At 49.9% G+C, this 27,881-nt stretch overlaps 1 protein-coding gene across 1 annotated transcript in view; it reads right to left on the bottom strand.

Annotated features, from left to right (window-relative positions):
* Window positions 1–27,881, bottom strand: part of LAMA5 (laminin subunit alpha 5) — an 85,270-nt gene that overhangs the window by 33,097 nt on the left and 24,292 nt on the right. Inside the window, 12 exon segments of the mRNA XM_041478398.1 lie at window positions 793–879; window positions 1,109–1,246; window positions 1,615–1,755; window positions 2,903–2,965; window positions 3,380–3,514; window positions 3,664–3,754; window positions 4,529–4,647; window positions 6,106–6,221; window positions 11,431–11,528; window positions 11,977–12,147; window positions 12,481–12,599; window positions 15,950–16,067. Of these exon segments, the coding sequence (XP_041334332.1) occupies window positions 793–879; window positions 1,109–1,246; window positions 1,615–1,755; window positions 2,903–2,965; window positions 3,380–3,514; window positions 3,664–3,754; window positions 4,529–4,647; window positions 6,106–6,221; window positions 11,431–11,528; window positions 11,977–12,147; window positions 12,481–12,599; window positions 15,950–16,067 (1,396 nt within the window).

Genomic DNA, 27,881 nt, shown 5'->3' with positions numbered 1-27,881 from the left:
ACAGAGATCCCACTGCCCTATCACAGGAAAGGTCAGCAAGCTGCCAGGGAGCTGCCCATGCCTTCCTTGCCCAGCCAGCACACCTCAAATCCCTGCCAAAGGAGACGTTCTAGGCTGACACCCCCACACTGGCTAACAGCTAAAGACTGCTCAGGAAACAACAGATTTAAAAAAATATATAAAAATCAGGTGGTTCTTTTCTTTCCTTGCTGTGGGTCTTCTACAGCTCTGCAATGTGGCTATGGCTTTATGAGACCAAAAAAAAAAAAAAAGTGACTACTGGACTCCTGTGAGACCATTTCATCTCTGCCTCCAGCCTCTTCAAAGGCATACTGCCGGCATCAGCATTTGGGAGGAGAGTTCTGCCAGCTGGCAAGGCTCAGGAGTCCACATTTAGTACTGTGCAAGAGGGTGATGATGCTCTTTTGTTGCTTCACGGAAATTATATCACGGATTACTTTTTAATGAGCAGTAAATTCTTGCAGGGAGACATAAGAGTACATCTGGCTTCTAGTTGGGACTGCTGACAGGGAGGGAGATGGGGACACTCTGCTCAGAGCTGGGGAGGCTGGTCAGAGCATTTGGGGCTGCAGGCACCTGCCACAGGCATTGCTCAGTCCTGGCACCAGCAGCACTAGTCCAGGAGTGATGCAGTGCCCAGGGAAATGGGTGGGATCAGAGAATCATTAAGGTTGGAAAAGACCTCTAAGATCATCACCTAACTGCTCCCCCAGCACCCCCAAGCCCACCACCAAACCACGTCCCCAAGTGCCACATCTACATGATTTTTACATCCTCCAGCAAACTCGGCTCTGCAGAAACAATTCCCAGCAGAGTCACAGCCTCCTGGCAGCGTCCCAACAGCACTGCAGCCACACACTGCAAGACACAGAAACCACCTCCTGAGCTGGGAGCATGGGGCAGAGCTCATGGCAAAATGCCTTTTTCCTGGGGTTCTCAGATAGGCATCAGGTGCTGCTCTAAGCATTCACACCATCAGGCTCTGCCCACGGCACATATTCTCCAAAACCAACTTCCAGTCCTTCAGTCCCCTGCCAGAGGACTCTGGCTGTGTCCCCAGCCAGGCCTGTGAAGGACAGATACTCACACTGGCACAGAGGGTAGTTGAAGTAGCCTGGAGCACACTGGTCACACGAGTGCCCTTCAAACCCTGTGCGGCACAGGCACTGCCCTGTCTCGCTGTCACACGTGCCATCGTACTGACCAGGGCCAGAGCACTGGCAGGCTGCAAAGCAACAAGGGCATTAGTAAATCAGCAGGTTTTTTTGTCTTTAGCCTTCCCGAGAAAGGAACCAGAGCATCTGTTCCTCTGGGGTAGAAGAGCAGTTGCTGGAGAAAGCATGGAGAACAGAGCTGACAGCAAGCATGCCTGGCCCATAGCTCATGTCCATAGCCAATTCCTCCAGAGTCCCCCACAGCTTGGGAGGATGCTGGAGGGTCAGGGCTGGGTGGAAAACAACAGCAAAAGTGCAGAAGTCATGGGAATTTATCACTTGGAAGTAGAGCTGTGGAATTCCTCCTCCCCAGCACGGGTGGAGAAGAGGGAGAAGCCCAGCAGGGCGAGCCTGGGGACGCTGCCCGCCGGGTACTCACGCTGGCAGCTGGGCCCGTAGTGGCCTGGGGCACACTGGTCACAGTGTGTCCCCTGGAAGTTGGGCTTGCACACACACATCCCCACCCGGGGGTCCTTCCGACAGGCGTTGCCTTCTGTCCCACCCGCGTAGCAGTCGCAGTCTGGATGGGGACACACAAGAGACACCACACACGGCTGTCAGTCCAGCTCTGAGGTCCCACAAGGACACGGCAGGAGTTGCCCTGAGGCAGCTCAAATGCTCAGGAATGCTTCCATAACCTTCCTATCAGATAAGAATGTTTTAACCAACCCACGCCTGGCTCCCGGGGTGGCTGGGAGGCCTCAGCACCACGCTGCTGTGAAAGGTGCAGGGTGGGCAGCAGGGCAACACACAGGGCAGGCAAATGCTGCTTCCACAAGCCCAGACAGAGCTGAGTCAGTGTTGTGTGGGAACAGCCAGGGCCTTTGGCTAATCAGGGTGAACTCTGGGCTTTCTATGTGGTCACTCCACGCTCAGCTGCACCCAAGACCTTCCCACTTCCAGGGCAGCGTGTTCCAGGCAGGCAGTGCCAAGGCTCTGAGCCAGCCCTGCTGTCACCAACAGCAGTGGTGTGGGGTGCTGGGCTGGGAGAGGCAAGGACAAACATCAGCCAAAAAGCAGAGGGAGGGGGAGGTGAGGAAATGAGAAGGGAAGTGAGAAATTCCAGCTCAGGAAAGAAAAAACCTGTCTGGAAGATACAGACTTCAAAATATCAGAAGGAAGGAAAAGGTTATCTGGAGCGTGTTGGGGAGCATGAGACAGGGGAGGATTCTGTGGGAAAAGAGGCAGAAAAAAGCACAAGGGAGTAGATGAACCAAGAGGAGTGAGCATGAGAGAGGAGGGAGGTGGAGGGGAGCAGGGATGAGAGCATGGATGAGCTTTCTAAACAACGGAGGAAGCGACACAGAGCGAGTGGCTGCCTGTGCACAACCCCACAGCAGAGCTCCCAGCTCAGCCACAGCAGCCCCTCTGTGACCTTTACGGGAGGCTCCTCACAGGGAGGGCAGAAGGGACATCCCCACATGGCCTGGACCCCAGAAAAAAATCACACTGTCACTCTAGGCTAGAGTTTCCACATCTGTAAAAACGGGATCATAAAACTTCCTTTCCCCTCAACTCAGCTGCTGGTTGTACTCTCTCAAAACCACTCAGGGCTGCCCCATACAATGTATGTGCCCAGTAAGCTGAAGACCTGATCTTGCATTGGATGGGAGGTATAACAGAAATGACAGCATTGCCAAAGCATCAAGGAAAATTGCATTGCTTACTTATTATCTGTCCTGCAGGAAGCACTTGTTCTCCAGTACTGTTGTGAGAGAAAGCTGGAATGGCTGTGCAGAGAAAGAACATTGCACAGGTCAGCACACACACTCACAGAAATCCTGATGGAATATCAGGGACTGACAGTCCCAAAGCTGGACAGGATGAATAAAAATGTGGATCATGGAACAAAACACAGATGTTCCACTAAACAACAAACCATTACAGCCCTTTTCAGCCTGTCTTTCATAAGAAAGTGGGAGATGAAACTCCAGCCAAATGGGAAGCTCCTGTTGACTCTGCTCAGAGCAGCTCAGCTCTGGTGCAGCTCCCACCCAAGCCAAATGTGGACTTGTGCCCACCTGAAAGAACTCCTAGGACAGGAGTGCCATGGGGAAAGCACACCCCAAGAGGCACAGCTGGAGCTGCTGGCCCTTCCCACAGCTGCTGGGTGCGTGGGCTCCCAGCTGTGAACCCCCACTCACGGTAGCAGTGGGGGAAGTCGAGGTAGCCCTCGGCACAGGCGTGGCAGTGCTCCCCAGTGTAGTTGGGTTTGCAGTAGCAGCGCCCGGTCAGGTCCTCGCAGGTGCCGTCGGTGAAGTCGGACTCACAGTTACAGCCTGCAGAGAGGGACAAGCCAGCAGCAGTGTCACTGACTGAGGCCTCAGACTGCCTGCAGCAGGAAAACCTCCCAGCCCAACCCTCTGGAGTGCCCTCCCCAGTGCCACCAAGGCCAGCAGGATGTCACTGCAGAGCAGGTCACACTCACGGTAGCAGATGTAAGGGGAGTCGATGGGGTGGTCGGGGGATCGGTAGTAGCCAGGGATGCACCTCTCACAGTTAATGCCAGTGGTGTGGTGCTGCAAGACAGTGGGTTACAGAGGCATCAGTTCCTCTGCCTGCAGGATTCACATTCATCTGCCAGATTTACTAACAGGTTACAGGAGGCAGCTCAGGAGCAGCAGCACACCAAAGTCCTAAATCTGCTCAAAATTCCACATACACCAAGTTGGGAACAAAGCACTTCCAGCCAACTGTATCCTCCCATAAGCACAGTGTGAGTTTCAGGTTCATATCTGACCTTGAGCCCATTTCACTTCTTTCAGGTGGTAAAATGTCCTGACCATTTTGTGCTTGAAGGATGGGAGCAATCTGTTTCCTCCCAGCAAGGAGGCACAGCCAGAAGTTTCATGCCAGTGCATGAATTAACCATGTCACAGTCACCGTCACCTTGGGAAGGGAAGAGCTGCTTTCCCACCTTCACAGAGACTGAAGACTGGCACTTTGGTGGGCAGAGACACATCCAGGGAGATGCCAGAGCACTGTGAACTAGGCAGGGATTACACAATGTGCTGGGTAGCAACCTGTCCCTCCCAATTCCGGTATCTCAGCAAACTAAACCTTTAGGAGATAGTGGTGCTACTAGGGAACACCTAGAAACCCAGGTGCTGCTCTCATTACTGGTGCACACTCCTTTAATCCACAGCAAAGAGACTAAATTTCCAGGCAGAGACCTAATTTAGATAACAGAGGGGCTTGGTGGAGAGCTCCCAGGAGGCTGAACTCCAGTCTGACAGCAGAAACAAACACCAACATTTGCAACAGCCTCTTCCAGAGAAGCTCTTTGGGCCTACCTGGCAATCAATGCAAACACCTCCCCCTTCAAACTTGTCCTCACGAGTCCTGCTGGCTTTGTGTCGATCCACCTCCGGGTCGTAGTAGCAGTCGTAGGCATGGCCATTGCAATTGCAGGCTGGAACACAGAGAGAAGGGAGATAAACCACCCATCAGAGGTCCTTCAGTCAGCAGCTGCATCTCAAGGTGCCACCTCTCCCTCCTGGGTTTGATGGGTTGGTGTTCCCTGAGGAAAGATGCCTGAATGCATCTGGGGGGTTACATGATCTCCCAAGCTCTCTGAAGTCTTTCAGCTCAAAAGCACAGAAGCAGCAACTCCTTCACAAAGTCTGGTCTGCAACCAGGAGAGTGCAGCGGGCACAAAATCACAAGTAAAGTATGTGCAGGCGTGTATGGACGAGAAAGAAAAGTCACCACGCTGTGGGGCCTCCACTAGTCTGCTTTAGAGAGCAACATTCTTGCCTCTTTTATCCCACCCTGGACAGAGGTGAGCTGTAAAATCCAGCACCAGGTGAGGGGGCTTTAGAAACTCCCAGGATTTAAGATCCTTTGCCACCCTGTGCTTCTAAGACACTGGTGCAGCTCTGTGCTCTGCACTCCCAGTGCAGCAGAAATTCCACTGTCGGCACTGACCAAAGGTTTCTCTGGACAAATAAAGATGTCCTGTATGTAAACACATCCAAACCTAATTCATCTTGCAGACAGGATTGAGCAACGAGACTTGCCTGCACGAACCCTTGGACACGCTGGAGGAGCTGGAAGGCAAGCAGAGCCAAAGGAACCTCGGAGACCTCCCTGCGTGAGCCTCACCTGAACAGCAACACCTGCTGTGCTGACCAAAGGTTTCTCTGGACAAATAAAGATGTCCTGTATGTAAACACATCCAAACCTAATTCATCTTGCAGACAGGATTGAGCAACGAGACTTGCCTGCACGAACCCTTGGACACGCTGGAGGAGCTGGAAGGCAAGCAGAGCCAAAGGAACCTCGGAGACCTCCCTGTGTGAGCCTCACCTGAACAGCAACCCCTGCTGTGCACAGTCCCGCTGCTGTGTCACTTGGTGTCACCCAGTCCCACTCAGCACCAGCCCCAGCAGTGCAGCAGCTGCTCTGCAGCAGAGTAGGAGCTGTGCCTGGCAGGAAAGGAAAGCCCAGCCCTGCCACCATCATATTTCCTGAAAAATCCCTTTGCCAGGATTTCTTCTCCTGGGAAGCTGAGAAGCCTCAGAGAAAAATGAAAACAATCTCTATCTGATTGCTTCTCCTGTGTTTTGCTGCTTTGGAATGTGGTCTGGAGATTGCTTCTCCAACAGGTGGGTTGTTTGATTGGTTTCATGTGGATTGTTTTTACTTAATGAACAGACACAGCCAACTGTGTCGGGGACTCTGGAAGAGAGAGTCACAACTTTCCATTACCACTCTTGTTAAGCCTTCTGTCTGCATCCTTTCTCTATTCTTTAGTATAGTTTTAGTATAGCATAATAGAATAGAACAGAATGGAATAGCCTTCTAAGAACATGGAGTCAGATTCCCTCATGTCTCCCCTTGTCTGCAAACCCAGGGCAGCCCCACTTACGCTGGCACTCGTTGGCGCTGTCGGCGGTGGCAGGCTTCCAGGGGAACTGGTTGTAGCCGGGGCAGCAGCGGTCACAGGAGCCACCACAGGTGTTGTGCTGGCAGTCACACTGCAGCCTGCGGGGACAGGGGCACAGACAAGGCTGGGGTGATGGCAGGGATGTGTGGGATGGGGAGCTGCTGTGAGACCCTGCTGTGTATCACTGTCACTGATCTGGTACATGAATGAGTGGTATTTGCTAATCCCAGTACTCTGGAAAGTGGCTTCTAGGGCTTTTTTTTTTCCAACTTTTTAACTGATTTGTGTGAGACCCTGCTGTGTATCACTGTCACTGATCTGGTACATAAATGAGTGGTATTTGCTAATCCCAGTATTCTGGAAAGTGGCTTCTAAGGCTTTTTTTCCAACTTTTTAACTGATTTGTTTTTTTCTGAGACAAACACCAAACTTTGCTATTCCAGAAGCATTCTCTCCCCTTCTTTTCCTCCACCATCATTCCTTTTTTTCTTCATAGGGAGACAAGGAAAAGAGAAAAATGAGACATGATTTTCCAGAAAAAATCAGCCAAAATTTTTAGAAAATCAGCCAGCCCAGTATTCTGGAAAGTGGCTTCTAAGGCTTTTTTTCCAACTTTTTAACTGATTTGTTTTTTTCTGAGACAAACACCAAACTTTGCTATTCCAGCTGCATTCTCTCCCCTTCTTCTCCTCTACCATCATTCCTTTTTTTCTTCATAGGGAGACAAGGAAAAGAGAAAAATGAGACATGATTTTCCAAAAAAAAAAAATCAGCCAAAACTTTTAGAAAATCAGCCAAAATCATGTGCCACTGCCTAGCCAGCTCTGCAGAGAACAAAATGTGAAATGGTTGGAGGCGGCAATGGTAGAAACTGAGCTGAAGCTGATTACTTGAGAGAGTGTAGCACGGTGCAGGGACACAAAGATGTCCCCACCACTGTGCAGGGGCAGCATGAAAGGAAAAGATGATAGCCCAGAACCTGGAGAGGGATGGGGCCACACAAGTGCTGTCTGCCCCTCCAGGTACACCTGTGCTGCAGGGAGGAGGGCATGAAATTTGAATTAAGAATTTCAGTAGATGCTGGCCCCACGCTCCCTGTGGGCTGCAGCTCCTGCTTTCCAGGCAGGGCTGTGCTGGGTAAACAATCTCAACAGGGCAAGGAATCTCGACAGGCACCCGATGGATCCCTGCCCCACCACCAGGGTGATTCATTAACGTCAGTGACATCAGCCCCAAAGCCTCCACTTAGCACAGGGCCATTCCCATCCAACACAAATGCTTTCTGTTGTATTAGACTTATGGATAATACAGCATGTTCCAGCTTTTATCTGTGCAATTACTCATTTCCCCTCAGGGCCAGTCTGCCACTCCCATCTCTTCCTCCTCCAATGCTTTTCCATTCAAAAAGCAGTGTGTTTAAAAATAAATGTAATTCTTTTAAAACGTTAGAAACAAAAGGAGCAGTCATTCAGGGTGAAGTGTAGGAGTGCAGACACTCTGCAGTGAGCTGAGTGCCACAGTTTCCACCTACATGTAATTTTAAGACCTGCAAGTCTATGTATACTGAATTGCCAGACAGAGGCAGCAGCACAAGTGACCTCATTTTAATGAAAATAATGGGATGATCTGAAAGTTCGGGGGAATGCAAGTAGGACTCACACTCAGCATGTTTGCTTCAGGCAGAGGGGTTGAGAGGCAGAAGGTGCCAGGGCTGCTCCCAGCCCTTCCCTTGCAGATGCCACGGGACATTTGGCTGCAGTCAGTTCTCTAGCACTCGCCATGCCCCATCCCTGCCCACATTCACAGGCTGGGCTGTGGCTGGTAGAGTCCAGCCATGAAACTGAACCCCTGGCTGGAGCTTAAGTGGCAGAAAACAGCTCTGAAATATCCACTAGGAACTTTGTTCTTCAAGTGTTCTGCACACCCAAGGGGGAGTCTCAATGAGAGGCAAACCTTGGCCATGTCCCTGGAATGCAGCCACCCACAGACCTCTCACCTGGCTGACCACCACTCAGCACTTTCAAGGAAACAAGACTTTATTGTTTTTTTCCACAGCAGCAGCTGGAGATGAAGATTAAGATCCATATACATGCGTGTGGAGAAAGATAAGTCACTGAGTCAGGGAACTTATAAACCTGCTGAGCAGTGTTCATCTCCCTGACCGGAGGACGTGGCTCCAGCCACACACCCCACGCTCCTTAAGGCTCAAGATGTTTGAAAAGAACTGGTTCAGTTCCCAGAATGCAAGAAGATGGCACTGCATGAGTAAAGATGCTCATTTCAGAGGGAGAAGGAGGTATTTATTTAGTCTCTGCTGTTCAGAGTTAGCGATGACCTCTCAGAGAGCTCATCTATTACAGCTTTACTGCACCTTGTGCCGAGTCTGTGCTGCTAATGAATTACAGACAAATGTGCATAAACCACAATATTTACATGTTTCATTGACTGAGTATATACAAGGGAGAAGAGGGAGCGGCTGTGTCCACACAGCACATATTTCCTGGTCATCCTGCTGTAAAAAATGAAACCGCAGTCCTCCGCTGGAATTGATGCTCAACAGCAGAGACTAAACAGTTTCCAGTCAGCAGCTGTGGCAGAACTGAGAGCAGCACACAAACACTACAGCATCTGGATTTGGCTGGGACAGCTGAGGAGCACAATCAAGGGGGAACAAAAAGCCCCTTCCTCTGTTTCTGACTGTACGGAGAGAAAAAACCACCTGCAGAGAGAGCCTGACAGATGGCACAGATCTGCTGGCACACACGGTGCTTTGCCTTCCAAATGGGAAAGGGGAAGCTGGAGTGCAGGCTGCAGCAGTGGGAAAGCATCCTTCATCTGTGGATGTGCTTCTGACCAGCCAGGCTGCTGCTGCCTTTGTGATTACCTTCAGCATCAGGCACAGAAGGAGCAGCTGGACTCTCTGCTCGTCTCCTCTCTTGCCTGTGGCATCTGTGGCGGGGCAGTGAAGCCACAGAAACAGCTGCTCTTATCAGACAGATGCAGAACCCTTGCAGGCTTCTCCTGAGCTCACTCATTCTGTTAGCACACAACTCCTGTCTGGGTTCTGCAGGCTCCTGATGATTCTGATCTCACTGCTCCAAGGGTTTGCCAGGAGAAAGGGCTGTGCCTCGTCCTGCTGGTGTTCACCTTTGAGCAGGAGAACATTGCTTCCCTCTGCTTCACTCAGCTCATTCCAGCTCAGGGCAAAGACAGAAAGCTGTGAGAAGTGCAGAGAGCCTTGAGGCAGCTGTACCTGCTCACAGGTCCCTGAAAACACTCACACACGGCCCAGATGTGCTGCCAGCTCAACACAGCTGGATGTGCAGCCTCTGCAGCTTGGCACTTCACACAAACTTTCCAAAGTTGCACGAATGTTATCACTGATGGCCACGAAGTCAGCTCATGGACACGCTTCATCACATCCTGAAGTCTTTGCCAAGATTTCTAGCTCACCTCACCTCTACCAAAGTGCTCATCCTGCCTTTCTGAGCAATAGGCACAAGAAACGTGGGGATGTGCAGAAGAGAGAAGTTAAAATCGAGAGCAGAGACCTCCCCCTACAACAGGCTGAGATTGTGGGATTTTCAATAGGGCCAGACCTATCCACATCCCTTTATTTGCATTTCCTTGCCCAGCTGCTGCCACACATCAGATTCTGAAGAGGCAGGACATGTGCACAGGCACACCACACAGATTGCTGAAGACATGACGAGGTCCTGGTAGCTGGGCCTGTGTCTCAAGGGGACAGTGTGTCTGAGCCACAGCTGATGTGGCATTACAGATATGCCCAAGCTGGCTCTGGGCTGTGTCAGGGCAGGGGGGCTGGGATCCTGCCCAGCAGTGCCCACTTCAATGGGAAGGCTGGACACAGCTGCTCCCACAGCCTGCAGAATGGCAGCATTTCATCAATTACTCATTTTCTCAACTGAAAGTATCAGATTTCTGCTGACTTGCCTGTGCTCCTGGGCTTGCTAAAGGGTACAGCAATGCCATGAGAGGATCTATTTATCCAGCACCTTTTCCTGCTGTATCCCAAAGGACTTACAGCTGTTATGCTCTGACTGTACAAAGTACACAGGCAGGAGATGTTTCCTCCCTCAGGCCAGTGATCTGCTCTGGATGAAATGCAACAGCTGCTTACCAACATGTGCTGCAACAGCAGACAACAGGCTGGGGCCAAGAGTGAAGATGCCAAATGCATCCACATGAGAGTGGAGGAGAGGAATTTCGGGAGACAGAGACGGTTGCAAGCAGAAGTGGCAGTGAACAAGGATATCCAAGCTATCTCTCCTTGTTCAACCTTCCCTCCCTTCTTGGAGAGCCCCAAGCCATTGATATACCCAAGAAAGGTCCTGGCATTTCCATGTCAAAGAATCACTTGTCCCCATGAAGCCTTTTACCCCACACAGGTGCACTTTGCATCCAGCAACACCAATGTCTGAAAAACAGGAACTGTACATTCAAATATTTATGAACTTCCTTTTGTCAGAGAGTTTGGAACACTCAGGCAGGCTTGCTTACCAATACATCTTTGTTTTAATACTTAACAGCTTTAACCTTGGCTGGGACTCACTGGAATTTTATTTTAGACGATCCAAAAGTTCTACATGATCCTGATGAGAAAGAAATACAAGCTCCCCTCGTCCAGATGAATCTACCCACCGCCTTCATAAAGGCAACATTCAAGCTGCAAACAGATGGCTAAAAGCAACACTTTCATGGTCTGAAGAAGCTCTTTGGCATTCCAAGTTCCCAAGGCAGATGGGAAATTCCATTGGCCAAAATGTAACTTCTTTACACATTCTTATTCTTTTGCAAAGAGTTGTTCAGATATGTACATAACCCATCTATGGTTCTTTGAGCAGAAATGGGAAGCAGTCTCTGGTTTCAAGGAAGAACATCTATTTATGACAGCATTGTCCCAATGCTTAGGAAGCCACATGGGAAGCAGGAGACTCCTCTGCTCCAGCTCAGAAATTATCCCAGGACTTTGATGGAAAACCTCCCTGCTCTACATCAGTATCCCTCCTTATCATTCTCACACTCTGCTCCAGTGGGATGGCAAAGCTGTGGACAGGGAAACTCGACCAGGAAACTAACCTGGCTGAAAAATACTCTGACAAAATGTGTGATTTTTGCTACTTTGTCTGGAGCAGTTTCTGCTCCTTTCTCAAGGCAGAGACACGAACAGCAGAGATGGCACCATTACAAGCTCAGGACAGGACACCACTAACTCTGGGATCATCTTTCATTCTCAGAACAGCAGTTCAAATGCTTTCCCACAGGATGGGATTCTGCAGAAGGTACCTGTAAGGGTCGTTGGGGTCTTTGGCGTCGCAGACGTCGGCGTGGCCGTGGCACACGCAGCGCCCTCCGATGCTGATATCCTTGATGCTGTAGTAGTACTGCAAAGCACAAGCAAAGTTGGCCATTACTATTTTTACAAACCAGATTCATAACCATTCTAGTCAAGATTCAGCAGGACTTTACCCAGTAAAATGATGTGTTGGGCTATTTCCCTTACAAACACTGCAGGCTGCAGAATCTGCCTGTGGTAAGATCCACCACCTCAGAGCCCACCAGCTATGAGTGGGGGGCTCCCAGCACAGCCAGAAAGCCACATGTGACACCAAGAGGTGTTTCCCAGTTCCACATTGTTGGTGTCTTGCCAAGCAGCCTCCAGCTCCAGCCACAGCAGCATCTGCTGCAGGTGCCTTCAGCTTTAGGGGCTGCAGGACTGAGAGAAAATCCCCACAGGCAACACCCAGGGTGTCCCTCTCCTCCCCAGAGGTGGCCTGCACAGCCCTCCAACAGCTCCCCCTCACCAGCACGAGGCATCAAGGCCTGCCTTACCCTCCTGGTGACCGTAGGGTCCCTCAGAGCTTTGCCCATCAGGTGGCCCAGCAGAGTGTTGGTCTGCAGGAAGCGCAGGCGGATGTTGGTGGCTTTGGTGAAATTCCGCAGGAGAGGAGAGTAGGAGAAGTTCATGGCTCCCGGGCGCCCGTTCACCAGAGAGACAACAATCTGTGCATGGCAGGAGGGAAAAGGCCAGGTTGGACTGGGCACCGAGCAGCCAGCTCTCGTGGAAGCTGGATCTGCTCATGGCAGCGAGGTGGAACTGGGTGGTTCCACCCCACACCATTCTGTGAATCTGAGAGAACAAATCTGTGTAACCCTGTGGGGCGGGAGGAAATCAATCTCTCTCCAGATGACTGGATCAGCTCTCTGTCAATCTCATTTGGTTTAGCTGAATACTTTTAAGTGGTATCCAAAAATCAAGAGGGAGCCTATTAACAGGAGTACCAACAGCCCCTGAGTAACCCTGGACACTCCAGATGGAAACAGGGAACTGCTCACCTCCCCGTTTTCCAAAGGCACGATCCGGGAGTACTCCGTGGTGCAGATGGCGTGGTCATCCCTGGTGATACGGTCCACAGTGTGCTGGCCAAACTTCTCAATGCAGTCCCTCTTGGAAGCTGTTCACCAACCAGAGACGAGAGCAGTAAGAGAAAAGGAACAATTCCCAGCCCTCCATGGATTTTCCCACGCTGACCACAGGAGAGATGGGTGTACAATCTCTGTTAAGCATTTACCACATAGAGATTGCTTTGTGTCATTAAACTCTGTCATGGCTAAATACATGTCCTCCACTAAGGGAGGGTGTCACTCTAGCAGTAATAGGCAGGAAACTCCCCAAATCACCTCCCTGCAGTAAATGAAGAAGGTCAGAATAGCCACTGTACCTACTGCCAGCACCTGCAGAGAAGCCCACCCCTCAATTTTGGCATTAAGCCCACAGTTTAACCAGCCTGAGATCTTACTCTGGTCTCAGTCTGCTGCCTTGCTGGCAGTGGATTTGCTACACTGCTTCCACTGAACTGCAGAAGGGCTCTTTGCTGCCAGGGCTCTGCTCCTGGGGTGGGAGCTGCACCATCATTTCATGTGGCTCCTAAACCTCCTGGGTCAGTCCCAAAGGCAGCACAGAACCGAAAAAAGGATCAAGCACAAGCCACACTGACTGCTGGGACATCTCCCCCCAGGCAGGGTGGACAAGCAGGGACAAGCAGACATCCTGCAAGCCACTGCTCTGCCTCTTCCAAATACTGCAGGTCCCCTCCTCACACCTTACTCTGAACTCAGCTCTTAAACCAATGCCACAAACCAGAAATACAAAACCACCAAGAGCCACTCCTTGGGGACAGCAAACGAGGGCTCCTGCCACTAAGTGGCAATGCAAGGCTGGATAAAGGCAAGGAGCAGGCATCACCAGGCAGCCACTCTGCTGGCTTGGTGACCTGCTTTGGGGACACTGAATGCCAAGGCTCTCCTTGCAGCTACAGGAATGGCCTGGCTTCCCAGTACAACTGCTCCTGCAAGCCCAGCACCCTTGTCCCCAGATGTGTGACATCCCTGTGCTGGCAGAGCCAACCAAACCACTGCTGGGGCAGCTCAGGGCCTGACTGTGCAGGGTGGTGAGCACCTGCATCTACCCATGCAGAATCCTGCTACCCTCAGGGATTGCTCCCTCAGGAAGAACCTGGACAGAGGCTGCTGCTTCTTCCCACTCTCTTTTCAGCTGTGCCAGGAGCTCACAGCAGAGCCTGCTGAAGTGAACGTCACTGCAGTGCTCCTGAGGGTGCTTCCATGGGGAGAAAAAGGAAGAAAAGGCAGCCAACACAATCTCCCGTTCCTGCCAGCGCTGCTCAGCTCACACAGGAAACTGAAGGGGAAATGTTAACCCAATTCATGAGAATAATCCTCCAAAATCTGCCTCAATGTGCCTCCAGAAGGCAGCTCCCCCACTCCATGTGCTGCATGGGTAGGCTGAGCCAGGCAGAAGGAACAGCAAAGAGGGAGCAGAGAATTTCTGCCTCCTTGCCTTCACCTCTGGCTCGCACCCATCCACACCTTGTCTCCAGAATATGGCCTTGCTCTGGGAAACACTGTTTTGGCAACAGCAAGAGCTCAGTTACATCCACAGGACGATGTGGAAATATTTAACACCAGGTCTCTGGCCACCAAGGTTTGCTTCACCAGGCATTTTTTTTAAGGCCATTTATTTTTAAAGCCCCAGGCAAGGAACATGTCACCAGTGGCTCGAGATGATTGATTTCCAGAGCACTGCCACATGCAGACAGGATGCTCAGCCCAAGGAGCTACTCAGGAAAACCAAAGAACTCCTCCAGTTATTGCAAAATCTGCACAACCATGCGAGCCAGAAGCTGGGCATTCTGAGCTAAAACAGAATAACTCATTGGCCTTAAACTCTAGCAGTGCTTTAAGGAAACAGAGACTCACCCAGCAGACTCTCCTCCCACAGAGCAAAGCCCAAAGGCACTCTGGCACCTCCTGTGATGGCAGCTCCAGGGACAGCACTGAGCCAGGCTGGACAGTGCCAGTGCCACCCCTGGCAAGGCTCACTGGCAGCTCTGAAGAAACCCTGCATTTCTGCCAGCTGCTTTTAACCCTGGTACTGACCTGGCAGTGTTTTTATTAGACCACCTACAGATTTCCCTGTGATAAAAATAAACCTGTGCAGAGGACTTCTTGTGCTTGCTAATCTGGCAGGTTTTGGAGCAGCCACCTCTTTATTTCCATGGGAATTTTCCACTGGGCTGTGTCACTGCATCTCCCTTGTCCAGGGGAGGGGTAAGAGGGCCTGATGTTTTGGGAGGGAAGGGGACTCCAGATGTTGCAGCACTGCCACTACACACAGGAACACACCAGTGAGGCAAGAGCTCCCCGTGCAGCTCCAACCATGCAGGAACATGACTGTAATGGGCCCCAAGAGAGGCTTCAGAGCTGGCAGAGAAATTCTCAGAGAAGGTAGAAGAAAGCAAAGCAGGAATTTGACAGCAGTAATTCCCTACTAGCACACAGCAGAGAGAAAAACATCTGCCCCAGAGAGCAGCTACCACACTAAGGCAACACAGAGGTAATGTCTGCAGCTCCTTCTTGCACAAGAAAAGGCCAGAAATCCAAAGCACAGCCTGACAGGTAAGCCAGAAATATGAGCCTTTAGGGACAGCCCAGGACAAGACCTCTGAGTGCTCCCAAGTCCTTTCTTGCCAGGTTTTAAGCTCTGGCTGTAGATCTTAACTCACATCTTCTCCCAATTACTGCTGTGCTTCTGGGAGGAGCTGGTGGTTAACAAGTTCCTCGGCATCCGGCTACCCCACAGACCCTCTGGGAGAAGAGTTTTGTAGAACCAGCTGTTTCTTAAGGTTTTAATCAGAGAATTGGGAAGCCAAGTGCGCAGACTGGATCTCCCTTCCAGCCAGCTGTCTCTGATCCCACCTTGCACTGCAGCAGGACAGCAGCTCCCTGCCCTGCACAGCCTGGATCCAATCTCCGGTACTGATAAGCACAAGGGAATGTTTTCTGCATCCAGACTTTTCTGTGGTAGCAGCCACTTGGAAGAGAGCTGCTGCTTGGCTTCTGGAGGAGCTGAAATACAGTCTGGGATGGTATTTCAGGGAAGAGACTGAAAGAGGAGGGCAGGGAGGAGATGATAAGAAATCTTACCTTCAGACCTAGAGCAACAACACCCAACTGCACACACTGGTGCCAACTTTGGCACTCCCAATATGTCATGACAGTATTTTAAAAAATACATTTAGTACCAGAGAGTAAAATAGTTCTCCAGTCCTGAGCAGCATCCAACCTGCAAGTCTGCAGCCTTATTGGGCAGATGAAACAGAAGACATGTCCTGCATCACAGCAATGACACAAGAACAGCTCCAAACCCAACCCTGTCTTTGCACAGAGTTATCTTCACCACAGCCTCACTACCTGGCACTGAGCTGCAGCTCCCTGTCATACTCACAGGCAAAATACTGCCAGGGCTCGTAGGTGAGGCCAAAATCAGTCGATCGCTCCAGCACCCAGAGGTCAGGACGAGGGGAATTGGCAAACTTGATCAGGACATACGCTACGTGGAAGAGCTGAAAGAAAGAACACAGAGTTAGCTGGCTGCTTGAGGCACCCTGAAAAGCAGAGAGAACTTCTTGGGATCCAAGCGGAATAAACGAGCTGGCACTTTGCAGCTCCTGCAGCCTGTGGAGCGGAATCCTCCGTATCTAAAGGGATGGTGATACGACAGGGCTGCTGCAGAGAGCCAGATTAGGGAGCTCAGCTCCCACTGAATGCAAACACAGCTCAGACTTTGTGGCTACAGGCTGTGCTCAGGTTGTGCTGGGGCTCAGGCTTAGCACTACAAACCAGCTACAATGACTTCTGGGCTCTTTGTGGGGTAACACCATCCTGCCAGCCAGGGACCATCCAACTGTACCTTGCAGACAGTACCACAAAATCCTTCTTTTTGTTTTTTTTAAGGCATTCCACACACCAGCTTCTCCAACACAGCCTGTGTTTGGAAGCCTGTTCCAGAAAAACCCCAGCACAGCTCCTCTTCCCCAGGTGCCACAGGGAGGGGAGAGCAGGAGACCCACTTGGCTCCAGCACAGCTCCAACATGGGCTGCTCCCATTTGTCTGGACACTGACATGTGCACACACACTCCTGCCAAGTATAAAATAAACCTAGTCTTTAAAGAGCTACAATGTCAGTGCTAGAGAGAAACAAAAGCCCCAGCAGAACTTCGCTTCCCCGGCTGGCACAGGCTCGCTCCAAGAATCCCCACTCCATCATCCTGTCACAAAGTGATATTTAAAGGCAAATAAAGTTCTCTTATCAGAGGAAATTCCTAATGTCAAAAACAACCCAAAAGGGAGTTTAGTGCTTGAAAGGCAGAGATTTATAGCCCAGGAGTCCCTCCTCATGCAGAGCAGGGGCTGTATGAGCATACACCCCCCTGAAGACTGACAAGTATCCAGAGGGACATTTCTGCAAGGGGAGGAGAAGGACGGCTCCGTGCCCATCTCAGCCATGCAGGAGAGCCAGAACAGCAGCCAGAACCTCAGCCCTGCCCTGGCCACACACACCACCGAGCCAGAGGACATTCATTAATTATAACATGCCTCCAAAACAGCCCTGACAATCCAGACTGGGTGAGTAAAGACCAGAAGAAACAAGAAAGAGGTATTTAAATCTACCAAGACATCTATAAAGCACAGATCCTGGTGGGGTCCGTCAGACAAAGGGTCTGAGTGCTGGTGTGCACATATGGAGCAAGGGAATGTGGGCACCCCTGAGGACTGACAGCAGCTCAGCTCCCCCCTCAGCAGGACATTCCAGCAAAAACCTCCTCAGGAGACTCCCAAATGCTCCTCTGGCTCTGGGGCAGCCTCTCCTCCACTTACCAGGAGGATTGGTGTGGCTCCCACTGCAGGCTGTTGACACCTGAAAACACACCTGGGTGTAGACTGAGGGGGCTTGAGGGAGATGCTCAGGGAGGAGTGAAGCAGATCCAGCAGGGAAATCCACAGGAAGATCAAGCACAGCGGGTCAGAGGCTGCTCTCCAGCTGGGAATGGGCAGGAGGGTGGGATTTGTCACCACTCTCAGGGTTTGCCATCCAGAGTAAAGAAACCAAAGCAGTCACCCAACTCAGTTCTCTGCTGCCAGAAGACTTTCCAGCCCAGCCAAGGGGGAAACAGGCATCCTTTTCAAAAGCTGAGGGAAAACAGACCTCAGTGCTGCCCCAGTTCCCCTCTACAACATACGTGCTGTCAAGCCATACAAGACCAGGATTTTTTTTGAGGAGCAGCTTGTTCTGCCTGCTTACCCTCTCAGCAGAGCTGGTATTTGATAGGGAAGCCCAAGAGGCTTCAGCTCAGGCAGCTGCTTTCTCTGCAGGACCTGTTCTCACAGCTCAGCATCTGCCTCTTGGCATGGGAACAGGGCTGAACACCAGCCTGTGAAGTTATACCTTCCCTCTGCTCTAAACCCTCCTCCAGCTTTATCCTGCAGGGAATAAATGAATGCTCCTGCTGGAATCTAGCACTGCCTGTAGCTGCAGAAAATTCCCTGCGGCTCAAAAATACCTGTACATGTTCTGGCCCCAGGAACAGGGGGTTCTCTGCTCTGAATGAACAGCAACCACAAACACCAATTTAGAAATGTGAGGTGCATCCCTCTCTTCTGCCTTTCTTTTTGCAAAGACAATAATGAATTTACTGCCAGTAAATCCTATGGAATTTCTAGAGGGTCCTCCTCTTCATTCAGCTTTATGCTGGAACAGAGTGTTCCTAATTAAATGTACTGGACTCCAACTCCTGCATGTTTCTGGTTCTCAGAAGTCCCCTCCCTCTGAAGAGCACGGATTACCATGCGGGCAAATTGATGCAGCTTTTGCCCAAACAGTGAAATTTGACACAAAACCAAGCCTCGGGCTCAGTGATTCAAGAAGTGAAAACAACAGCCAGAAAAAACCCCAGTGCTGGTGCTGGTTGCAAGCTCAGGTGTAAATGGCCCTGGGGCAGGGCAGGGCAGGCACAGGCTCCAGACCCCTCTGAGCCCTCTCAGAGGGCTGAAGGAAGGAGGCAGAGATGGTTTCAGAGCATTCTGAGCCATGGGAGACACACACACACCCTGGGCCCTGCTGATAGAGTGTCCCTGCTTGCTGGCAGCTCTCTGGAAGGCCAGTCCCAGCCCAGGGCTAGCACAGCTTTCATCTCCTATTCCTGCTTTTCACAGCAAAGCACAAGAACCTCTGGGCTCTTGCTGGATATGTCTGGATCATCTGCAATGCCTCAGCTGAAAGACAGGGCAGATATCGGCTCTCAAAGCCAAACACAATTCCTCTCTCCATACCCAAATCCATCTCTAGCACTGCTGGGTGCAGTTACTGCTGCTGAATTTTATTCCAGTTGTGACCGCAGTCTTGGGACACAAATAAACCAGCCAGCACTGCCCAGCCACTCCCCTTCCAGCATGGAAGGGTCATTCCTAATGGAGCACAGAAAATATTCAGGAGTCTGTGACCACAGTGACCCCAAACCTGGAACAAGACCCATGTCCTGGTATTCAGGGGGATTTTTGTCCAGTCTGGTGAGTCCCCTGCCCTCCATCCAACATCCTTATCTTGCGGATTATCACAGCCTGGCCAGAAAAAATAACAGCAAATTGCCTGCTTCCAGTGCATCTGCTGAGAAAACTCAGATGCAAAGATGGAGCAGTAGCTCTAAAAATAGAGCTGGCAGAAAAGCCAGACTTTTCATTCCATGTTTAGTTCCAGTACAGTTCTGCCCAACCAATATTGCAAGAGAAATGGTTGGGTTTTTTTCAAAGCCTTTATTTAGCTCCTATTATCAGTCAGATGAATAAAAACCTCTATGCTCTTGGCCACTTCAGACATTTTCTTCCCTTCTTCATGGAGAAAAGAGGTGAAACACCAGACTTGATGCTCACACTTGTCTCCAGGCACACATATCCCTTATTTTCCCTAACTCTGAAAACATGCCAGGTACAGCTCAACCTTTGACCAGCCTCTGGAATTCCATAAAACGACCTTCCAGCCAGGAAATTCTGACACTACTTTAATTAGCAACCAGATTTCTTTGAAAATAGTAACATCTCTACATGGAGTTGGTGTTGCTGTTAGTGGTTTTGAAGCAAGTTTCCTTAGTAACAATCACTTGCAGCCACCCCAGTGCCTGGAAGGATGGAGCAAGTGCTGGAGCCAGGAGGAGAGGATGGAGATGAGGGCATTTCCACTGTCCCACGCCCTATCCATTGGCCTTTAGATGGTGGGCAGCTTTACCCAGCACCAAAATACCATTAAAATGTAATCCTGATTACTGCCCATTGTGACAGACTTAAAGAGTAAAAGCAGATTCCAGAGAGTCAAGGGATACTCAGCTGCTTTTGGAACAGCACGTTCTCTGTTTGTTCATCCATCCTTCTGTGTAAGCAGCACATGATGGCAAACTCACACATTTCTTCTCTATTCCTTTCCTCAAGACACTGATTTCACTATTCCATGTGGGAATAAGAAAACAAGCTGGACCAAGTCAGTATCCTGTTTTGCTTTGGTGAGGGAGTTCTGGGGAAGTCTCACTGATACTCCAAGGCACCTCAAAGCCACAGAGAAACATTCAATGACCAAAACAATTCTTCACATTGTTGTAAAATTGACAACTACATTTCCACAAGCAGCAAGAGGGGCTCTTTTTGGTTGTGGGATTAGAAGGTCTGAGCAGGCTGTGCTGGCTGGGAGGCAGAACCCAGCTCTGCTCCCAGACCCTGCAGGAGGAGTTTGCACAGCAAACCACTCGCTAATTTTCCACAGATTTATTACCTTTGGCGTTGACTTATGAAAATAGCACCATGTAAAAACAAAGCAGATCATCTCTCCCTGACCACTGCTCCAGACCCCTGTGGTGTGTGTGGAGAGCATCACCAGCACTGCTCATCCCTGCTGGGCATTACCTGGGAGGGTGGAAAGGACCTGCTGAGCCATGCCAGGGCACAGGCAATAATTCCCACTGTTTAGGGGCACATGCAAAACCTACAAGCAGGAAAAGCAGAAAAAGAACTGCTACGGAAAGTGGGGGGAAGTGTTAATTTAATTTTCCCCACTTTCAAAAATCAAATTATTTCACTCCCTCCCAAGCCCATCCATCCCCCCAGGCACTGCCTGGTCCATCACCGCAGCCACAAGCTCACCTGGAAAACGTGGAGATGCCAGAGCCTGGATGGGGTTATCAACCCACAGTGCCAGGGAAAAGCAGCTCTCTGGGAGCACAGGTCACCTCTGTCCACAGCCTGGGCGAGTGGCTGCTCTGCTGCCAGGAATCAGCCTTGGAAACGCTCGGCAGCACTGGCACCACAGCACTGGCAGCAGCCTCAGCTAATAAGGTGCCTTTTTGTGCACCTTTTATCCCCACAAACAAATATGCAGGAGGTGGAAAAGCCCTGGAAAGGCAGGGAGTTTCTGTCTCACTTTGAATTTCTCTAGGTCAGTGATCTGCCCCTTTTGCACCCTTTGCCTGTAATCATTTATTCTCATGGAAGCAGTGAATTTACTCATTAACAACTTGACTGTCCCCCTGCTAAGCTACTGCAGTCCTGCAGCAGATTTATTTCTGCCCAGCCCATCCATCAAAATCCTTTAAATAAGATCTCTCACATTTAGTGTGTGTCTACTTTTTATTTTCAATCACACAAGAACTGCTTCAACCCTTCCAGGCAGCAAACAAAGGCGCTTCTGCTCCAAGTGGGCACGGCTTTTTATCCATTTTTTTATAAAATACTCAAGTGCCTGAGAGCAAACAAACCCCACATATAAAAGCACAAAAGTCTGTGTTTGAAAGAGGGGTGTGCACTGAAATATGCTTTGCCCTTTCTCACAGCAACTCCTGGCTTGTTCTTGTATGTCTGTGTCTCAAATCCTCACTCCTAAAAATTATGTTTTTCCAAGTTATTAATGGAGGATTACATGGTTCTGAATGAGAGCGTTCCCTACGCTTGTATCTCAAGATTTTAACAGCCAGGCTTTAGAAACAACCACCCATCCCTTTCACCATAGGGGATGGACAGAGGTGCAAAGTGGCAGCTATTAAACACCTCGGTAGGGCAGGGGAGAGAGGTGAGCACTGAGAATCCATTTTGCACCAACCTGTTTTCAAGTTTTTCTCTCAAAACTCTAGGGTTTTATTGAGAGAGATCAAAGAAAACACTCTCCATGAAGCCACAGATTCAGAGCTACCAGCCAGCATGAAACCTGCTCCGTGCCATAACAAGCAGCAGCAGCAACCCAATACTTCATGGTGTTATTTTCTAAACAGTGCCTGCTCCCTTCCTAAGCAGCTTGGCTTAGATGAACAGCTGATGGAGCGTTTTCCACAAAGGATTTTTTCTTTAAACACCGCTTCTGAGAAGGATTTGGCTCGTCCACTGATTTCACACACAGCACTGCTTTATCTTCACAGCATCCTCCTGTTCAAGTTGTCCTGCCCCTGCCAGCGTCACACACACCTCCTGCCAAAGATCCTTGGGGGACTAAATCTGCAGCACTTGGCACATGGCAGGGCAGAGCAGTGCCATCCCTTGTGGCTGCACAGTGCTGAAGATCTGGATAGCCAAGTTTTAGAAATAACCTCCAGCAGGGCAGCAGCAAGAGCCTGATCAGGTTCAGCCAGCTGGCACGAAGGAGAGGCACAGAGGAACATCCTGCTAAATCCCTGCTCAGCTGGAGCTGCAAACAGCAAATGCCACACAGGTATAGGTGCAGCATCCAGGGATGCTGACACACCAACCTGGACACGGTCAAACACAAGCCTGTGTTTAAACCCCAGCAGGTGAGGATCAGCCCTTTGTGTGTGCCCAGCAGCCACCCAAAGGTCACCCAAGAGGCATCACAGCAGAGCAAAACTGGTCAGGCCAGAGAGGGATGGCTGGAATTCCTTGGGATGAGGCTTCAGTCACTCCCAGAGAAGGACTTTGCCCACAGCAGCCTCTCACTGTGCAGTAGGAGATTCCTGCACTTGACTGAGATGGAACTTTGCAACTTCATAGTTGCATTAAGTAACCCATTAAAGACAAGACTTTATTTGTCTTTATTTATATGTGTCTATTTGTCTTTTAGCCCAAACTTGAGGTACAACACCCTCAGGGAATGGCTAAGTGGACTCCCCTGTCCTTGGGCACCTTGTAAGGCGTACAAGCACTGCTCTGCAAGGCCAGCTCAGCCCAGGGGCTGACTGGGCACAGAGAGTGTGGAGAGGGTCAGCTGCCTCCACCAGCACTCCCACCCTCTCAGCTGCTTTAATCCTCCTGCAAACACCATCAGAAACCCAGCACAGGGGTGGCTGTAAAGAGGCCCTTAAAACTTCCTGGTGCTGCAGAGATAAGACACTGTTAACTACACTGAGGATTTCAGGTTCTCATACTATTTACCTTCAGCTGTCAATTGTCCTTGATGGTTAAATACTTCTAGGAAGCTTCTGGGAATGTTTGTTCTTTTTTTTTTTTTTTCTTTAACAGAGTGGTGGTTTCTGAGAAAATACGTGAATTAATAATTAGCTGGCAGGATTAGCAGCAGTTCATACCAGGGTCTTCCTCCCAGTAAAATATAGTATTACATGAGAAGAGGGATAAGGAAAAAAGTGACTCAAAGGAAAAAAAAAATTTCCTCTTTTACAGAGACACAAAGTGCCCTGATGGCCCTCACTGTGAAGAGCCACGTGCTGGTGCTGTCCAATGTGCAGGAGTGAAAAAGCCAAAGCTCCTGCAAGCAGCTTCAGGCAGACAGGTGAGCAATAAGCAGGTGTTCCAGGAAGACTTGGTATTCTAGAGGAATTTTACTGGAAGTCACTCAAACCCAGCCACCTACTTCATAAGAGAGAAAAAACCCCACATAGTTCTCAAGGCTGATTTTCCAAGGGCCTTGGGTCCACCGCCTTAATTATCCCCCCTTAAACTAACAGGAGTTTGAGAGTAATTTTAGCAAAATGAAAACTACACCATAGCAGAAACTCTCGTAATCCCGGAACATACAGAAAAAAACCCTGCCTTCCTATAAAAAGTGGGGAATTCCAGCTTGCTAATACTGACTGGTGTGCTTGCAGCCTAAATCTGAAATTGCTATGAAAAAGGCTGACTTGAGGGAAGTCATCTGACTGCAGTTATTTGAGACTGTGAGAAGCAGAGTCTCTTCAGGGAGCTGTCACTCCACACGCCAGGAGAGTGAGATTTTTGTAACTAATGGGAAAGAACTGACTCAGCTTTTAATGCCAGAATGACTTTGAAAGGAAATAAATCTCCTTGGAGTGCCCCATTCTGCCATGGTAAATTCTACCCAAGGAGCACATCTCTGTCCTGGAAGGAGATGAGCAATTCCTGTGCCCAGATGAAGGGCTCGGGGCTCACACTGAGCTCCAGCATGGCACTGATGTGGAAATGAGCCTTTTAAATCCATCTGGGTCATCCTGCAGTGTTCACATGGACAACACCCCTCAAGCGTGGCTGATCCCAGTGCTGCCTCTGCTCAGGGAACAATCTCACACCTGTGCTGCAGGGACTTCAGCGGGGTGCTTTGTGAAAAAACACAAACAACAGACAGGAGACATGAAGGAGAGGATGGCACTGCCACAATCTCTCTCCACATGGCTAAAAAAACCTTATCTATCAATCAGTTCTTGGGGAGAAGTCCAGCTTTAGAGACAAACCTGTCCCTGTTCTCTTCCCCAGTGACTGGCCATCCCTGCACAGCAAGCACAGCTGGGAGGAGAGCCCAGCTCAGGCCCTTCCCTACTGCCAAACTGTCCCAGCAGCTGCAGGAATTGTCTGTAAGGCCTCCCTGGGCATCTGCTGCTGGGACAGAGAGCAACGGGCTCAAAGGCAAGAGCTGCAATACTTCCAGCAACCACAGCTCTGCCTGGTACCTCCTGTTTATCAATGTGCAGTCTGACAGGGTACAAACCATGACCTTGAGGACAAGGAAAAGAATTCCACTAAAAACCCATGTTTATTCCTCTACCTGCCAATGGCATCACCACCACGAGAGGATTTCACCCAGAGTTCATCAGTCGCTGCTGCTCGTCGTTCTCATTTCCTCGGAGAATAACTGAACAGCTCTGGGTTAATTTGGTTTAAGTGTTCCCCCAGCTGCCTGCGTGCTGACACACAGGGAGCAGTGTCCACAGTCACGGATTGTTTGCTTTTAAAACATATAGGAGGAATCCGTGACTCTGGCAGCGAGCGTGATGAAACGGAGCCGTGAAACCAGGGCACATTCCAGAGCCAGATGTATGGGCACAGCTGGGACAGAGCACAGCTCAGAGCCCTGCTCAGGTCTCCTCCTCCTCTCTGAAAGGAGGCAGAGTGCTCTTCTCACAACTCCCATTCTCACAAGCTCCCACAGCACAGCCTGCAAGGTGCAAGCCACTCGTGCCCTCATAAATAAAAGTCCGGGCAAAGCCTCGATGGATTTGCCTCCCCCGAGCTGAAGCTCCCACACAACCAAGCAGGAATTTCAGCCTGCAAGGGCCAAAATTCCTCAATTTCCTCCCAACAGCTACTCACTAAAAAAATCTGGTCTGACCTTTTGTACCACTTCATTTCTTCTGCTCCACAATTAAAAAGTGGCACAGCCGGCACATCGATTTTTGCACGTTTCTGTAGGGAAGCAGCGTGGGCTGCTGAGGATTTGGGAGTACTGAGGCAGATTTGTGTGGCAGATTATTATTAGTATTATTATTTGTGTGACACCTACACTGTACTGCTGATGTCTGAACTCATCAAACCCTGTCTGTGGATAAATTACACCCCAATAACGATGGGGAGCCTACAAATATGGAACTCCTGCGGGCATTTCAAGGCAAGCAAAGGAATTGGCAGATTAAGAAAGGAGTCTGCCTGGTTCTCAGTTTGGGTTCAACCTGAGAACTGAGTTCCTGAGAGCGGTAATACTCAGCAATTCTCAAAACCATCTTTCAAGAAAGGATTTTTGTTTGAACATGTCTGAAACCCCCTGGAGCCAGCGTTACCCTGCAACCAGTTCCTGCAGCTCACTGTACCTCCCCATCATCACTCTGCCTTCAACACCTCCCATTCCCAGGCATTCAGAGAGAGAAACCTGCAATGCAGACGGGAAGGAGACCTCTCTGCACAGGGTTAGCAGAACCCTAGTGATATAACACCAACTTCCCAACAGGCTGGGGTGGGAGGGTGCACAATCAACACAAAATGCACAGTGATTAATTTCTCCTCGTTGTAGAAGTGTCAGATACCACAAGATGGATTCACGGAACAAGAATGCAGGGGAGGAAAAGCTGAGAAAGGTACACGAGAAACCTTTCCATTAAGGCCGGGTATTAAGAGCAAAATCCTTTAAATGGACCAGTATTTAAAAAAAAATTAGTGAAGTAATAGATATGATGTCATACAACTCTGAACATGTATCTAACAGCTGGTCCCAGTTAAACTAAAAGCTGTCTCAGGTACCTCACAAGCCAATGCTGTGCAGAGCAGCTGGTGGGAAAAGTAATCATCCTGAGTACCCAAAAGTTCAAATTTCCTTGAACTTTTGGCTCTGCCAGCTCACTCATACTCTCTGAAGTACATTATCTCTGCTTGCAGGGTTTACTCCAGCCTTTCATTGTTGTCTTATCTCCAGCCTCTTCCTGCCCCAGCTTCAAAAAGAACATAGAGCATCACAGAACAATATGAATGAGCTAAAAAAAAAAAAATATTACTAAACACCACCCAAAATCTTCACCAACCAGGCTGCCCAGCACACTTGGAGAGGCAGAGGGTTTTGCATGAACAGATGACGAGAAATAATCTCTCCTGGCTGATACAGGATAACTACAAAATTCCCCAGACCAACCTATTTGCAGCCCATCAGTAACATCAAGCTAGGCAGCATCCACTGGGACACAAGAGCAGGGAAAAAGGCAAACACATCTCAGTTATGTTTGTGCCAGCAACATAAACCATGGTCCATTCTTGGGTATGATGGACTAAAGCAGCTTATCTACAACTCACAGTGCAAACTTTCTGGACAACAACCCTGTAAGCAGTTGGTTCCTGCAGTTGTGTTTGTGAGAGTGCACTGAGAAGGGTTTCCCAGGAGCGGGGGAACACAACCTTCTCTGTCTGGCTGAGGAGAACATGTCCCAGAGAAGACCTTTTCGCTGGACAACATCCATGCATGACTACTGGGAGAAATCCCCACGCATGTCAGACCAGCAAGACACACCCCAGGTGGTGGGCAGCCCTCTCCTGACAGCACAGCAGGATCCACACATCTGCACAGACCCAGAACAGCAGTCAGGCATCCAAGAGATGCCTCAAAACACACCTGAGCTGAGCCTCTCTGCAATGCCCAGGACAGCAGGTCCTGCAGCTCTTCTCATCTGCCAGTTAAAAAAAACCAAATAATACCAAAAAGATGAAAGACAAAACCAAACCAAAAATCCCAAAACTGCCTGGTCCCAGCACCTCCCACACAGTCCAGGGCCTGTGAGTCACAGCCACACCAGATCCCAAGCTGGGCTGTGGGATTTCTGCACAACCTATCTGCCCAGGAAGAGCACAGTTATGACACCAGAGGAGACTGGAGACCAGCATAATCTCCCAGATAAGGCTTGGCTGTGGTGAAAGGAAATTGGCTGCTTTGTTTCACAGCAGAGCTCCCTCGTGAGCACCTTTCTGCACAGCCTGCATCTCCCCCAGCCCTGGGGCTCAGCTCTGGAGCCCAGCAATAAATCCCTGGGGTGGGCTCTGGGCAGCACAGCCAGCAGCAGGGAGGGCTGGGCTCAGCCCTCCCTGGGACCTGCTTAACTGGGCCCTTTAGACTCATTTCACATCTCCAAAAGAGGCCACAGTGCCCCACCACTATTTGCTCACTAGGAGCAAAGCCGGGAGCCCCATCCATCAAAGGCGGATGCTAACGAAGAGCAGAAGCCAATTAGCAATCCCCCAGCTGACTCATCAGGGTTCCTGCATCCTGGATGTGCAGCAGGGTGTTCACCTACTCTGACTACAGTAAAAGTCTCTTGAAAAGCAGCTTTGAGGTCATGCAGGCTATTCACATTTTGGGTTATTTTTAGAGGTCCAAATGATGTCGGGATATCCGGGAAGACTTCACAGATTTAGTCCCATTCCCACAGAGTTCAAGACCAAATTGTTCAGAAACTCATTTTATCCTCAAGGGTTTTTTCTTAATGCTTGGCTTATACCCTCCTGCTTCTACTGGTATGTTAATTAGTTTTTTAAAAAAAACTTACTAAACATTATTTTAAATTGAAAATATGTTGCAGTTTTTGTGGTCAAAGAAAACATTTTAAAGCATTTCCCATACTGGAATAAAGGTCTAGAACATCTGAAAAGTCCCATCTTGCCTTTCCCATTA

This window comes from Pyrgilauda ruficollis, unplaced genomic scaffold (assembly GCF_017590135.1).
Source record: "Pyrgilauda ruficollis isolate IOZ18807 unplaced genomic scaffold, ASM1759013v1 scaffold45, whole genome shotgun sequence".
NCBI classification, from domain to species: Eukaryota; Metazoa; Chordata; class Aves; order Passeriformes; family Passeridae; genus Pyrgilauda; species Pyrgilauda ruficollis.
The sequence above is the reverse complement of the archived record's forward strand: the minus strand, read 5'-3'. Positions and strand labels throughout refer to the sequence as shown.